The following is a 16171-nucleotide window of genomic DNA, read 5'->3' as shown; positions in this document are numbered from 1 at the left end:
GATGTTGGCAAAACTGGACATCCATATGGAGAAAAATCTCGATTTGTAGTAGCCACTTCACTTTATCATAATAGCAACTATGATGGTTGGTAGTGGCATGTAAGGTTGATACATAGAGCAGAAAAAAGTGGCCTGAAACAAGTCCTCAAACCACATTTCTTTCATTCTTGTGTCCTCAAAGGAACTAATAAATTCAAGAAATGTTTGCTTACGTCTACATCATTTAAAATTTCAGTAGTAAGAGCAACCAGAGATGCAGTGTAATATAGCAAAAGAGTACTGGCTTTGGAGTTAAAAAGCCATATAGTTCAGTGATATTTCCACCACTTACTAATGAGTTAAGGCAAGTTGCTTAACCTCAGTCCCAGTTTACATATCTCTACATTGAGATTTCATAAAATAGAAGAATAAGATATTTGTGTAAAAGCCTAGCAAAATATGGGCTTCCCTGGTGGTGCAGTGGTTAAGAATCCACCTGCCAATGCAGGGGACACAGTTTCGAGCCCTGGTCCGGGAAGATCCCACATGCCGCGGAGCAACTAAGCCCGTGCGTCACAACTACTGAGCCTGCGCTCTAGAGCCCTTGAGCCCAACTACTGAAGCCTGTGCACCTAGAGCCGGTGCTCTGCAACAAGAGAAGCCACAACAATGAGAAGCCCGCGCACCGCAAGGAAGAGCAGCCCCCGCTCGCCGCATCTAGAGAAAGCCCGCGCATAGCAATGAAGACCCAACGCAGCCAAAAAAAAAAGGCTAGCAAAATATCTGCCACATATGTGTTTACCAAGCATTACTTTCAAAGATAACAAAGTCTAACATCTTCTTTAACAATGAAAGTGACTGCTGTGTACAAAGAATATTTAAAAGGAAAAGAAAAATACTAGATTTTATTGCTACCGGGGGAAAAAGTGCCCATGTAGGTGGTAGGGGGTGGTGGTGTCCTGATGATTTTTTAATAAAAGCAGTTGGTTGGAACTCTAAACACAAATATCCTTACACTTCTTTATAATGCCACAGAACCTCACCATGAAATATAAAGGCATTTCTGTTAGAATATAAGAATCACATCTACCCATCGTACAGCTGTAGCATTGAACAGTGACTCATTTGATATCAAACAGCGTTGAAGGTCCTTCTCATAACTAGCAGAGAAATACAAGGAAAGAGGGGGCAGGGGGAGTCTAGAAAGTATGCATATAAGTTAACTATAGCCACAGTAATACTGCACAGAAAACAATAACAAAAACGATAGCATTTATTTAGCTCAGGAGTTAACTCGTTTGGGGTTTGGCTGATCCTGGCTAGGCTCATTTGTGACTCTGCTCTACTCTGGACTTGACTGGATCGCTTACCTGGGGCAGCTGAGCCCTATCTGTCTCCTTTTTCTCCTGGGACCAATGGGCTAGCCTGAGTATATAATTTTTATGGTGATGGTGGAAGCACAAGAGTGGACCATCTTAACTGCACAAGCTTTTATTGAGACTGCTTGCTGCACATCTGCTAATATCCCCTTGGCTTCATTAAGTCATATGGTTGACTCCACTTTGCAGGAATTATGTCTCTAGTCAGTGGAAGAAGGACATTATCAAATTACATGGCAAAGGGCACGAATACAGAGAGGTGAAGACCTGGAGCCATTAATGCCATTTACCACAGTGACGACATAGAAAGAAGCTCTGTGTGGATCTGCAACTTCTCAGTACAGAGTTTAACAAGCATTGAGTTTCTAGCATGTGCCAGGTACTGTATTATATGTTGAGACTACAAAGCTATGTAATACACAGCCTCTGTTCATGAGAACTAACAGTATTTTGAAGAAGATATTAGCAAGTGCCTGCAGTAGAGAGTTTTGGTTGCTCTGTAGGGAGAACAGTAGGTTACAAAGGAAAAAGCGGCTAATCTTAGCAGGGTTCAGAATGCAAGTGATCTGGAAGGGTTTTCAATAAGAAGTGATACTTGAAGTGAAATCTTAGATGTAGTTAAGGTGAGTGGAGGTGGGGTTTTTGAATAGTCTCGGAGGGTATATTTCTAGGAAAGCTATGGGGCAGCAGAAAAAAATGCTGTTCCTGGAGCATCTTACATGTCGTAAGTTGTATTAATTGGGACTCTAGGCTGCAAGTGACAGAAAGTAACAAATCAGCTTAAAAAAAAAAAGAATTATTGGCTCACTGATGAAAAATGACACCATTAGGACTTTCTGTGTCTTGTTTCAGCAAGTGTCTCTTGTTGGTCTCATTCTCTTAGCATCCTTCCCAGGACAGGGAACACGACAACTAGCAGCTATGAGGTAACTTCCTTATAGTTCATAATTTAAGATGAAAGAGCAAAATTCTCATCTAATGTCTCTTTATAAAATTCCAGAGAAGTACTGATTGGCCCCAGCATTAATGCATCCTGTCCCTAGCCAATCACTGTGATTAATGCTCACTGGGTTAACTCACTGAAGAGTAGTTATGAAAATGGCATATAAATCCCAATCTCTGTCCACCCTCCCATATATCTGTTCCAGGGCAGAAAAGCAGTCCTGCATCTGCTTGCAGAGCTTTTAAGTTCATAACAATATTTAGTGCTGGGCCTCTTAAGCTCTATAATATTGGGTTGAACCATATGAAACTGTCACCATTCAACCAGTTTTGACTTAGAAAAAAGGCAATTTCATATGGTTCAACCTAAATAGACAATGGCATCTCACTGACTCTATGACAACCTGGATGTCATATTCACACCATGAGTCAAAGCCCTTTCCCTGTCCTCATGAACTCATTTAAGCTTAATTACCTCCTTAAACTCCCTACCCCAAATATAGTTATATTGGGTTAGTTAGGGTTTCTACATATAAATTTTGGAGGAACATAATTCAGTTCATAACAAGGTCACAACAATTACATGTTATTGATTTTATGTATTTATTCTGTCTGTGAATATACTGTAATATTCCCATTCCTTTCAGGCATGAGACTTAATGAGGCCAATATGGAACTCCTGAGGGCACAGTGGGCTTGGCCTCAGCACTGACTTTAGAAGGCAAATATAAGGGTGGAATGGGGAGTGGAGACAGCTATTTTCCCAGACCTGGGATTGCCCCTGCAACCTGGTTTGTTTTAGGCACTTACTAAATTGTTGCTGAGTGACTGAGACAGGTAGGAAATGTGGTCAAATGTGCTTTCTGTCACCTCAATGAAAGTTAGAAAATTACTACCACCCAACTAGTGTTGCCCTATCCTTACCTTTTTCCTTCTGTGGCTAAAGGCCTCAGCTGAGACCACCGAAGCCAAAAGGTGACACATTTTTTTATGTGTTCTTGATCTCTGATTTTAAAACCTGGTTTGTGTTTAGATCCAAAAATCCCACACAGCAGCCCACAAAAGCTAACATTCATAAAACTATGACCCATAATCTATTTTCAAAAACTCACTCGTCTTTTTCTTGTCCCTCATGCACTCTATGCAGGAAATACATAATCTCCGGAAGTACTCCCTAAATTCTCTTCTATTCTTTTCCATTGCTGCCTTCACACACTGCTCCTTTTCTTTTGCATTTCTTGCCTCAAATCCCTTTAAAAAATGGTCTGGGATCTCCTTATTGGTCACCTCCACTCCTAAACTCTTCTTGTTTTCCTCTCCTTCAAAACACCATGAACTAGTGTGAAACGGCAGTTTATGAGGAAAGAATGAAGAGAGAAAAGGTAGCAACACTAATATGCCAAGAGTATTTTATTCCTGCTCCCCTTTCCCCAACATAAAGAATTAATTTACATTTAGCAGTTCGCTATACTTATTCTGGTAGATAAAAGGTTAAACAATACCGGACTACTTGATGATGAGGAAACAGTGTTTCAATCAGTGGAAAAGTATTCAACACTGTAAGTCAAGAATCCAAGTTAAAACTACTATTATCATGTGTTAGAACAAATTCTTACAAAGATTTCAGTGTATGCATGACATTCTAAGTTGGTTCAACCCTTCTTTTTCAAAAGAACTCGATTAAATAGAAGAAAAATAAGATGCTTATATCCTTTGGTCAATTTCTTTTTTTTGAGTACAAAATAATGTAAATTTTTTCTTAAGTTATATATAGCGGCATTTTTCTGACAATGTGCCAAGCTGTCAACAACCTAAGCGCCAGTATTTGAATATTAAATAAATTGAGAAAGAATAAATACAAGCGTCAAGGGCCTTTAGAGTGAAAAGGCATCATGCCCAGTGAGTAGTGTTAATGGGGAAAAACAAAGAAGCAGAAGAACCTACTCTTGTACAACTCCCTATAATACATTAAAAAAAAAATCTATACACGTGATGATGATAATGAGATTTCCCTTAAATTTTCTTTATTGTTGTCATTGTCAACCAAAAACTGAAAGACAAATGACACTGGAGAATCAAACAATATACCTTTACCTTACTGTGTACTGTATATAGACAAAGATTGAAAAACAATATCAATAAGGCAAAGAGTTGTTGTAATGCTCCGCCTTCGGCCCTTTGTAGGGGTATGAAAACAAACAACAAAAAACCACCCGCGCTGCTCACCTGCCGCAAACTCAAGCCTACCTCCTCGTCTGGCGGAGGCAGCGCTATTGGCCCCGGCCCCGGCTCCAGAAACGCCTCCTGACGTCAGCGATGTGGCCGGAAGTGACGTCAAAGCTGCGACGCCCCGTGCCCGCTGCTAGCTGCTGCGGCAGGGTTTCGGTCGATCCACAAGCGGCGGGCTTTCCCCGGATGGTTGCAGCAGAGGGATCATGACGGGGAAGAAGTCTTCCCGGGAGAAGCGGCGCAAACGAAGCGGTCAGGAGGCGGCGGCGGCGGCGGCGCTCGCGGCGCCGGACCCGGTTCCCGCCGTCGCCAGCGGCGGCAGTGGAAGCACCAGCGGTTGCGGGAGCGCCAGCGGCTGCGGGAGCGTCACCTGCTGCGGGAACACCAGCTTGAGTGGAAGTGTCACTGGCGGTGGGAGCTGCGGCAGCTGCTGGGGTGGGGGCAGCGTGGAGCGCAATGAGCGCCGTAAGCGGAGGAGCACTGACTCATCTGCCAGCGTCTCCGGCTCCTTGCAGCAGGTGCGTGCGTGCTCTTCTCGCCTCTTCTCGAAGCGGCTGCGTTTCCGGAAGAAGGTGGGCTAGGAGCGGAATGTGGCAGCGGGATGCGGAGCCGGAGGTATCTTACGTTAGCGCTGCGATCCTAAGGGGTCCCGTGTTTGAAGTTCACGTTCCTAAGTTCTCTTGAACCCCACACTCGCACGTCTTGAACTTAAAGTTTCCGATTTACCGATCGTCTGACTCATACTGCTTTTGGCTTCTTCCACTCCTGTGGTCTCCTCAGTCTCCTTGAAAAGTATGGGTCAGAAACTACCCTTCAGTGCCCTTGCGAGCTGCGCTTTATTTCTCTCTTCCTCCACGTTACAAGATGAGAAAATTGAGGCTCAAAGAGTTTAAGGAAGTCTACCCACAGTCACAGTTTGTTAATAACGCCTACATTCGAATGCAATATCTGATTATAAAAGCCATGTTCTTTATGCTCCATCGACCTAGCAAGATATTAACGTTTTTTTAAAAAAGTTTGCTTACATTATAAAACAAATGCATGAATACATACTTTAAATGTATACAACACAGAAATGAAGGGAAAATCATGGAAGTCTCTGTGCTTCCCCATTAATAGTTTGATATGCAGCCTCTTTATTAACTCTTGTCAGCCCTGATAATTCTTTTTTTATATAATTTTTTTAATTTTTATTTTTTATTGGAGTATAGTTGATTTACAGTGTTGTGTTAGTTTCAGGTGTACAGCAAAGTGCTTCAGTTATACATGTACATATATCTATTCTTTTTCAGCCCTGATATTTCTTATTTTTTGTTCTTTTCAAAATTTTATTTACTTATTTTTCACTGCGTTGGGTCTTTGTTGCTGCGCACAGGCTTTCTCTAGTTGCAGTGAGTGGGGGCTGCTCTTCATTGCGGTGCGCGGACCTCTCATTGCAGTGGCTTCTCTTGTGGAGCACGGGCTCTAGGCGCACGGGCTTCAGTAGTTGTGGCACGCGGGCTCAATAGTTGTGGCTCACGGGCTCTAGAGCGCAGCCTCAGTAGTTGTGGCGCACGGGCTAAGTTGCTCTGCGGCGTGTGGGATATGGGATGTGGGATGTGGGATCTTCCCGGACCAGGGCTTGAACTCATGTCCCCTGCATTGGCAGGCAGATTCTTAACCACTGCGCCACCAGGGAAGTCCTTTTCTTTGTTTTTAATCTAAGGCTTTTAGTATAGTGTTGAACACAAGCGTTCATAGTAGGCATTCTTTTCCCATTTTTTTTGTAGTGGAAACATTTCTAATTTTACACCAGTAAGTGTATTTGCCATAGGTTCTGAAAGATACCTTTGATCAAGTTAAGGACATTTTCTTTAATTCGTGGTTTTCTGAGGGTTGTAGAGTTCTATCAGATGTCTTTAGGGCATTCTGTTGAGGTGATCAGTAGTTTTCATTCTTAATCTGATTATGTAATTTTATTGATAAGTTAACTTATATTGAATTGTCCTCAGCATTCTTGGGATAAATACTGTTTGATTTGTTGATTTGGTTGTTGTACTCGGCTGAAATTCAGTATTTTTACTTTTGTACCTATGTTCTTAAGTTAAATCAGCTTATTGTTTTTATTTTTGTAGTTAACCTGTCTTGTTTTGGTATCAGGGTTATGGTAGCCTTACGGATTGAATTGGGAAAGCTTTGCATTTTTTTTGGTGTGTTCCAGAGTAGTTTATATCTTTTTCTCAAAGATATGTCGGAACTTGACTGTTGGACCATACAGCTGTCGGGGTCTGGTGGATTTTTCTAGGGGTGTTTTTTTTTCTCTTAACTGCCATCTATTTTTCCCCAAATTCTTCAATAGTTATAGATCTATGCATTTTTCCACCCCTTTTAGATTCAGTTTTGGATATCACCATTCTTATCTTAAATAGTTTCCATGTCTTTAGTACTCTTTATTATTATGGGGAGACCAATAATAAGGATTCTATAAGCATTTGCATACAGAACTAAACTGTACTTCTCATGAGAAGTAACTGTAGTTGTAAAAAAAAAAAAAGAAGTCATTATATATTAGGCATGTAGAGAACATCGCAAAATTCCAATAGTGCCATAATATTTGTTGTGTATTGCATTCCCTATTGTTGTTAACAGCTTTATAGAGATATAATTCACATACTGTACAATTCACTAATTTCAAGTATACAGTTCACTGGTTTTTGAGTATATTCACAGAGTGGTGCAACCATCACTGTAGTCAATTTTAAAATATTTTCATCATCCCCAGAAGAAACCCTATATGCAATTTTTAGCTGTCATCCCTACTAGCCCTACACCCATACTCCCATTCTATGCCTAGGCAATCACTAATCTACTTTCTATCTCTATAGATTTTTTTCTTTTGGCTGCATTGGGTCTTCGTTGCTGTGTGCGGGCTTTCTCTAGTTGTGGCGAGCGGGGCTATTCTTTGTTGCGATGTGTGGGCATCTCATTGTGGTGGCTTCTTGTTGCGGAGCACGGGCTCTTTGGTGTGCCGGCTTCAGTAGTTGTGGCGCGCGGTTCTAGAGCGCAGGATCAGTAGTTGTGGCACACGGGCTTAGTTGCTCTGCGGCATGCGGGATCTTCCCAGACCGGGCTCGAACCTGTGTCCCCTGCATTGGCAGGCGGATTCTTAACCACTGAGCCACCAGGGAAGTCCCCTCTATAGACTTATAAATTTCCCTGTTCTGGGCATTTTATATGAATAGAATCATATGTGATCTTTTGTGTCTGGCTTCTCTCACCTAGCATATTTGTTTTTCAGAGTCTGCCCATGTTTTAACACATATCAGTACTTCATTTCTTTTTGTAGCTGAATAATATTTCATTGTGTGGCTAATACCACATTTAAGTTTTTAATTTGTTAATTGATATAGACATTTGGATTGTTTCCAACTTTTGGCTATTATGCATAATGCTGCTATGAGCATTTGTGTACAAGTTTCTGTGCGGACATTATGGTTACATTTCTTTTGGATATATATCCAGGAATGAAATTTCTGCATCATATGGCAACTTTATAAGGAACTACAAACCATTTTCCAAACCAGCTGCACTATTTTATATTCCTACTAGCACTGTATGGGAGTTCAGTTCCTTTACATCCTTGCTAACACCTGAATTGCTTTGTGAGCCATTAGAACAAGAGCTAACCTTTGCTTTTTCAGTGTAATTATCATAGTGTTCTTTAATATTAGCCTGTTTTTAAACTGCATTTTAAACAATTGTGTTAGAAAGTATAAAAAGGAAACCTACTTGAATAATATAGTTAGGGATTTTCCTGAGGAAATGACTTTTAAATTGATACCTGAGTTTGTTGATCTTGGGAGTATAGAGTGATGGGGAAGTGGGGAAGAAAGACTCTCCTAGACAGAAGAACAGTGTGTACAAACGCCCTGCCTGTATGAAATGAAGGGAGAACACCTTATGTTTGAGTAGTTCAGACAAGGTCGTTGTGTTTGGAACACAATGAGCATGAAGGACCTAATAGGCTATATTACCCTAAGAACAGTGGGAAGTCATTGACAGCTTATATCAGTAGATAGGGAGGATGAGTATATGTGCATTTTATAAAATTCATTTTGGTGTCAGTATACAAAACAGATTGGCAAGACCTCAGATTAGATGTAGGGAGTCAAGTTAAGTGCTACTGAGGTAATCTAGGCAAAAAGAGGATGGTACCTTGGATCAGGATTATGGCAGTAGATTTGGAGAGACTGGATAGATTTGGGAGATAGGAGGTAAAATTGATAGAAATGTCTTAAATTACTTGCCTGCTTTGAATATCATTAGATATATAACAGTTTTTAAAATGATAGAGACTTCCCTGGTGGCCCAGTGGCTGAGAATCCATTTTCCAATGCAGGGGACACGGGTTCGATCCCTGGTTAGGGAACCAAGATCCCACACGCCTCGGGGCAACTAAGCCTGCACGCTGCAACTACTGAGCTCATGCGCCTCAACTAGAGAGCCTGAGCCCGTGTGCTGCAACTAAGACCCAGTGCCACCATAAATAAATAAATAAATATTTTTTAAAAAGAAATCTTTATTTTAAAAAATGACAATAGCTTCTGGTAAGCAACGATACTTTAGTATATAATATTTGTGGTTTATAACATTTTTGCTGCTATCCCATTTCTTTTTATGAATTAAGAAGAATGACAATGCATACATAAAATTCTTGGGTGAATTGTCTACTGGAGGAATATCGTATTCCACAAGTATAAAATTGTAGGAAATCATTCAGTATTGAGTATATTTTCATTTGTGTGTCCTAGGATATTATCTCTTCACTTTTTCTCAATTTATTGATAATTACAGAGTGGGGAGTAACTTCAAAGAATACTGAGCAATTAAATAATCTTTCCTATGGTTTTAAATAATTTGTGCAAAAAAAGAATTTGGAAATGTTTAATGAAGATTTTATGAAATGAAAATGTATAACATTATAGACATATCTCTGTTGTTTAATGGTTCTTTATCTCTTTTAATTTTAGGAAGCCAAATATCTTTTGCCAACTCTGGAAAAAGAGTTATTCTTGGCAGAGCACAGTGACCTTGAAGAAGGTGGATTAGACCTGACTGTGGCATTAAAACCAGTTAGTTTCTATATATCAGACAAAAAAGAAATGCTTCAGCAGTGTTTCTGTATCATAGGAGAGAAGAAGTTACAGAAGATGCTTCCTGATGTGTTAAAGGTACTTCATTACATACATTATCAGGCTATCCACATATACAGAATATACAAACACTTTTTTTATAGCAGTCATTTTACTTAATGGAAATTATAATCGGACGTTTTCAACTAATATGAGCTACTTCGAAAAGATATAAAGAAGGGATTTTGTAGAACCATAAATGGCTTTGTATATTTAAAAATTTGCCAGGAAGAAATAGGGTACTTTACTATATTTAGATAAGGAATTTTTTGACCTTCTGGAAATTATTCTATTAAATACAGGCAGTTTAAGTAACTAAGTTAGAGGTATACTGATTCTTTCTGGTGCTTTAAGAAGTAGTGTACTGCTGTGTAACAGTATGCAATGATAGTTGGTAATAGCTTATATTTCATTAAATTCATAAATGTTTTCATATATTTATCTCTGAAAATTATTCAGGGAAATACATGGTATTCTAATTTTACAGATGTGGAAAAAAAGCCGTGGACAAGTTAAGCCCAACATCATATATATCTAAGATGTATGGAGCTAGGACTTGAATATTTAAGCCTTTAGAGGTATTACCTAACATAAGTAGGCTGCTATTAAGAATATCTGGGCACCTACTTATTCTTCAGTTCTTTCATAATAAACATGACTTTATATATCCAAATCAGAACTCTATAAATTATAATATTTACATGTTAACTGGCAGGTCTTCACATTTCATCCCAGAAAAAAATTTATGTGGCTTTTAATTTGTTTTACTGTAGGATTTTGCTTAACAGACTTTTTTTTTTTAAATGGTTGCTGTTTTCTAGTTTATATTGGTGCTTTGTTATATAAATGCATTTTTTAAAATGTCATTTTCTTTAGAACTGTTCCATAGAAGAAATTAAAAAACTGTGCCAGGAACAGTTAGAGCTCCTGTCTGAAAAAAAAATCTTGAAGATTCTTGAGGGTAAGAATGCGTATTTCTACCTTCTGGTAACTTAGTAGTTAATACTATACTTAGCATAAATCCTGAGGTATTCTTTTTTTTTTTTAACTGCTACTTTAATTTTATTATTGGGTAATCACTGAGTATTTTTACTTCTGTTTGTACAGAAATGTAGTTTACATATCAGAATAGCATCTCAGGAATGGACTTTTTGATGTATGTATGGTTTCTCCAAATCAGTTGTGTAGGTAAGAGCATTAAGTTTGTGCACAGTAAAAAAATGAAATAAAAAATGTTTATCCAAAATACTATAAAAAATTACTTATTGAGAAGGCAAAGCCTTCTCTTAAAATATTTAAAAATTTTCTGCTTTATAGTCTTACTGCTTTTAATTATCTGTTGAATACCATTTCTGCTCTGATAAGACCCAAATGCAGAGTTAGAAGAATTGCCAACATTTATCTGTCTGCCTGAACTAAGACTCTTCTTTGTATATATTACCTGTAGAATTTTGGATTTTAAAGCTTTTCTTTTTGGACTCTACAAGGATATTAGCATTAGCATTACAAGAGAAGGAACAAAAAAATGGAGAATTTCAATTTCCAGAGATAACATCTTTTTTAAATGTAAAATGGTGATAGATGTATACATGTGTGTATAGTTTGTAAGTATTATATGTACACACCTTCTTGCTTATATATATTTTATACATTTATAAAATAGATCAAGGGAAGGCAATGACAAATACCTAATAAGGCATTTTAAATATAAGCAATTAAAAATGTCATCTTTCAGCAACTCTCAAGTTATTTAATCATCACTTTATACATGACACTTTCTGTATAATGATTAAATCACTCTGACATTTTATGAGCATGCTTTCAATTTTTTTTATGTCATTCATAAGGTGACAGTGGTATGGACTCTGATGTGGAAGAAGAGGCAGATGATGGCTCTAAGATGGGATCTGATTTAGTTAGTCAGTAAGTTAAAAACTTTCATTTTTATTTCAGAATTTCTTTGTTATCCCTTTGGTGATTTCTTACCTCAAGAATGTGATTGTTTTTCTGTGTTATGTTTATATAAAGTGATTCAACAATGTTGGATTGATCTTTTTACTTGTAATGATTAGTCCTTTTGGTATATATGAGAATGAAGTTAATTGCGTTCAGGATTAAGATGATTTTCTTAAACTACTGCTCAGATATAGGACTGCAACAATGCCAACCTCAAGCAGAATCACATTTCTCATTTGGAATTTGAATATATGTATCACTAGTGATCCCACTATTTATTAAATATTATACTTACTCTACCAAACATTATGTTAGTAGTTTAGAAGACTTTATCTCGCTGAATATCTTCTACATACCTATTAATGTTTGGTGATAATAGCTTCTTTTCATAGCTGAGATAGTAAGGTGGTTCACTTTATATAGGTACATATAATTTGATTATTGTGATGATGAAAAATACCTGATGTTTTGGGATGCTGACTAATCAAGAAGCAACATGCTAATTTCTTTTTCTAGATTATTCTGCTCTGCCATGGGCTCATCAAACTTTCACCCACTGATTTTATCATCTATTGATGATTTTTGCCTAAAACAATTTTTTTTTGGTAGTTGCCAAAGACTGACTTGTATCTCTGTTTGCAGAATTTGGCTATAGGCAGGAGCACAAATAAAAACAGGTATCCAGAGGCAGTAGCATAAATAAGTAGCACAGATTTAACCTGAAACCTTGAGTATATTTTCATTTCTAATACAATGCTATTGGGTAAGCATCACTGCAAAAAGATAATTTAATTTCATGTTATAACTGTAGAGGGCATCAAATAATCTACTTATACTGAAGCATTGAAGAAATCGTTGTATCTTGGTTGCCTCATAATCAGTAGATTTTTGGTCATCACATACATCTTGCCTAGGAGTGTCACAGGATGATTTATACTTACCCACAGAGTAGAAAATGTACACATTTCTAAGAAGTCTTGCTATTGATTTTCCTTCAAAATACTTAGCTTTAAATTGTCTATGTAGTATGCTAATCTAGTTCAGATAGTTTAACCATTTACAAGGCTTGTCACTTTTTAGTTTCTTTTTTTAATTTTTATTTATTTATTTATTCATTTATTTTTGACTGCGTTGGGTCTTTGTTGCTGTGCACAAGCTTTCTCTAGATGCAGTGAGCAGGGGCTACTCTTTGTTGCGGTGCGTGGGCTTCTCTTTGCAGTGGCTTCTGTTGTTGTGGAGCAGGGGCTCTAGGCGCGCGGGCTTCAGTAGATGTGGCACGTGGGCTCAGTAGTTGTGGCTCGCGGGCTCTAGAGCACAGGCTCAGTAGTTGTGGCGCATGACGGGCTTAGTTGCTCTGCAGCATGTGGGATCTTCCTGGATCAGGGATCAAACCCGTGTCCCGTGCATTGGCAGGCAGGGAAGTCCTTAGTTTCTTAAATTATCTAAATTAACCGTCTTGCTTCTTGATGTTTCTTACAGAGCATCAACTTCTGCTTGATTACATTTGTTTGCCTTTATTTAAGGCAAATGTTTTGCCTCTTTGCCTCTGCTTATTTTTCCCAGTTTTTGAGGTGTCAAGTTTAAGTCCATTATTTTTCACACCTGAACATTAATGCTACCTTTTCTACTGTCAGAAGCCATTTGATGGATAGCCAATCAGATTAGAAACTTAATTCTCTTAAAAAAAATTACAACAAAATACAGTATTTGACTTCTGAACTTTTCTAATGAAAAAAATGGTGATTAGATTCAAAGTGACTATTGCAAAGAACCCACTTTTACAGTGTTACTGTAAGACAGATCATGTTAGCTTTTAAATGCTGCAATGAGCAGGTTAAGCAATCACAAATATTACCCAAAACTGTCATAGTAGCCACTTGTGGATCTGATAAGTGCCAGATCATTGGGATTCTTTTGAGTTATTTGAGAATATAGGCTTTTTTTTAAAAAAAAGCTACAAGATGCCAAATAAATAATAATACTAAGCTAGAAGATGCCAAATAAGCTAAAGATGCCAGATAAATAATAATATTAAAGCTAACACTTACTGAGCCAGTAAGTGTTGTATGCCAGACACTGTTCTAATCACTTTATATGACTTCATTCACTCATTGGGTTTGTACAGCAACCTTGTGAGGTAGGTGGTATTAGCATCATCATTTTACAAATGGAAAGATAAGGCCCAGAAAGATTTGTGTGCCTCAGGTCACACAAATGAACGTGGAAGTAGGAGGAATGTTAGTTCTGAAGAGATTATATAAGCATTCATGTTAATGGACCTGGCTTTAAGACACTCAACCTTCCCTAAAATCACTTTATACATTTGTAAAATGTGGGTAATCCTTGCTTCAATAGGATTGTTGGGTTTAAATGAGCTAATGTGACTTGTTTGTTATTATTTGTTTACTATTTTATTATTAATAATCTTAGTTATGAATGGGGAGATATACTGCAGTGTGAAACAATGAAGGTGGGACAGGGAGTTAATGTGAGAAGATGCTGGCTTTAGTGCATGTTCCTGACATTTGCTATGTGCTTTGTGCTTAAAGGGACAATTCAGTCCTGTTAATCTCTATAGAAGAGAACTGAACCTGGTGGGCAGACTTATAAAAACCTCGTTCCAGTGCTTCAACAGAGGGCTAAGTTAGTTAACACGTTTGGTCCTTGGTGCTGAAAATTTCCATGTTTTTTATTACCTGCTGGTTTTTTACTCTCTAATAAATAACAGTAGTCTGAGCTGTCCAGATGCTGAGGGAACAGTTACGAGTAGGCAAAGACCAATGAAAGGAATTCAATAATTTGAGAGAGGAAAATGAAGCTGAATAAGTTGAATAGGTAGCTTCTGTGGAACACAGAATTAATAGACTATAGGAAAGAAAACTTTAACAAAATAATGAAAACTCTCAAAGAAGTACAATTAGAGCACAAGTGTAGTTTTTTTTTTAATAAATTTATTTATTTATCTTTCTATCTTTGGCTGCGTTGGGTCTTTGTTGCTGCACACAGGCTCTCTCTAGTTGCAGCGAGTGGGGGCTGGTGGCTTCTCTTGTTGCAGAGCATGGGCTCCAGGTGTGCGGGCTTCATTAGTTGTGGCACGTGGGCTCAGTAGTTGTGGCTTGGGCTCTAGAGCACAGGCTCATTAGTTGTGTCACGTGGGCTCAGTAGTTGTGGCTAGTGGGCTCTAGAGCACAGGCTCAATAGTTGTGGCATGCAGGCTTAGTTGTTCCGCGGCATGTGGGATCTTCCCGGACCAGGACTCGAACCTGTGTCCCCTGCATTGTCAGGTGGACTCTTAACCACTGTTCCACCAGGGAAGTCCCCACAAATGTAGTTTCAGGAACTAAAAATAAATTCTGAATTCCTAAACTTAGTAGACAAACTGATAAAGAGGTTAGCTATGACTGGGGGCTACATCATTTTCCTAAGAAATCAAGTTGAATAAATAAACACAGAATAATAAAAACCACACACAAAAAGTATAAATCCTTATGTTTAACTCATGGCTACCTGGAAGACAATTTTAGACCTATCCTGAACATACTAGAAATTATAGAAAGAGAAACAAATAGCTAGAAAAGTATTGAAGAAATGATAGAATTAAAATTTTTGATTTAAAGACTTAATACTGTAAGGGCAAGGATAACGAGAAAACACCTGGTTATGGGCTGAATTATGTCCCTTCAAAATTCATATGTGGAAATCCCTAACCCCTACCACCTCTGAATGTAATCTCATTTGGAGATAAGGTCTTTAAAGAGGTAAATGGGACTTCCCTGGTGGTTCAGTGGTAAAGAATCCACCTTACAATGCAGGGGATGTGGGTTCAATCCCTGGTCAGGGAACTAGGATTCCACATGCCGTGGGGCAGCTGAGCCCATGCACCACAACTACTGAGCTCGCACGCCTCAACTAGAGCCCACGTGCCTCAGACTACAGAGCCCATGTGCGCTGGAGCCTGTGCACCACAGCTAGAGAAGAGAAAACCTACACACAACTAGAGAGAAGCCCACGCACTGCAAGGAAGAGCACGAGTGCTGCAACTAAGACCTGATGCAGCCAAAAATAAAAATAAAATAAATAAACAAATAAATAATACATAATATTTAATATATTAATAAAAATAAATTTATTATATATTTATATATTAAATAAATAATCATAAACAAATAAATAATAAATAAATCTTTTTTTAAAAAAGAGGTGATTAAGTTAATCCAATCTGATTGGTGTCCTTTTAAGAAAAGAAAATTTGAGTACACTGAAAGACTCCAGGGCTGGGCACACACAGAGAAGAGCCATGTGAGGACACAGCCAGAAGGCAGCCATCTGCAAGCCTCAGAAGAAACCAAACCTGCAGACACCTTGATCTTTTACTTCTACCTTGTGGAACTGTGAGAAACACATTTTTGTCATTTAAGCCAGCCAGCCTTTGGTATTTTGTTATGGCAGCTTTAACAAACAAATACAAACTTACATGTACGTGTGTGTGTATATATTTCCCAGTGAAATTTTTTT

At 38.3% G+C, this 16171-nt stretch overlaps 1 protein-coding gene across 2 annotated transcripts in view; it reads left to right on the top strand.

The window, feature by feature from the left end:
• The first annotated feature begins 4626 nt into the window (after nt 1-4626).
• CAAP1 (caspase activity and apoptosis inhibitor 1) overlaps nt 4627-16171 on the top strand; it is a 52444-nt gene continuing 40899 nt past the window's right edge. Inside the window, exons 1-4 of one of the 2 annotated variants that reach the window (XM_067744542.1) lie at nt 4627-5047; nt 9539-9739; nt 10577-10661; nt 11548-11623. In XM_067744542.1, coding sequence (XP_067600643.1) covers nt 4736-5047; nt 9539-9739; nt 10577-10661; nt 11548-11623 — 674 coding nt within the window. In that variant the 5' untranslated portion in view covers nt 4627-4735. Of the gene's footprint in view, nt 5145-9538; nt 9740-10576; nt 10662-11547; nt 11624-16171 lie in introns of both variants that reach the window. The other variant, XM_067744543.1, reaches the window with a different exon arrangement.

Source organism: Pseudorca crassidens, chromosome 7 (genome assembly GCF_039906515.1).
Source record: "Pseudorca crassidens isolate mPseCra1 chromosome 7, mPseCra1.hap1, whole genome shotgun sequence".
In the NCBI taxonomy this organism is placed as follows: domain Eukaryota; kingdom Metazoa; phylum Chordata; class Mammalia; order Artiodactyla; family Delphinidae; genus Pseudorca; species Pseudorca crassidens.
The sequence above is the reverse complement of the archived record's forward strand: the minus strand, read 5'-3'. Positions and strand labels throughout refer to the sequence as shown.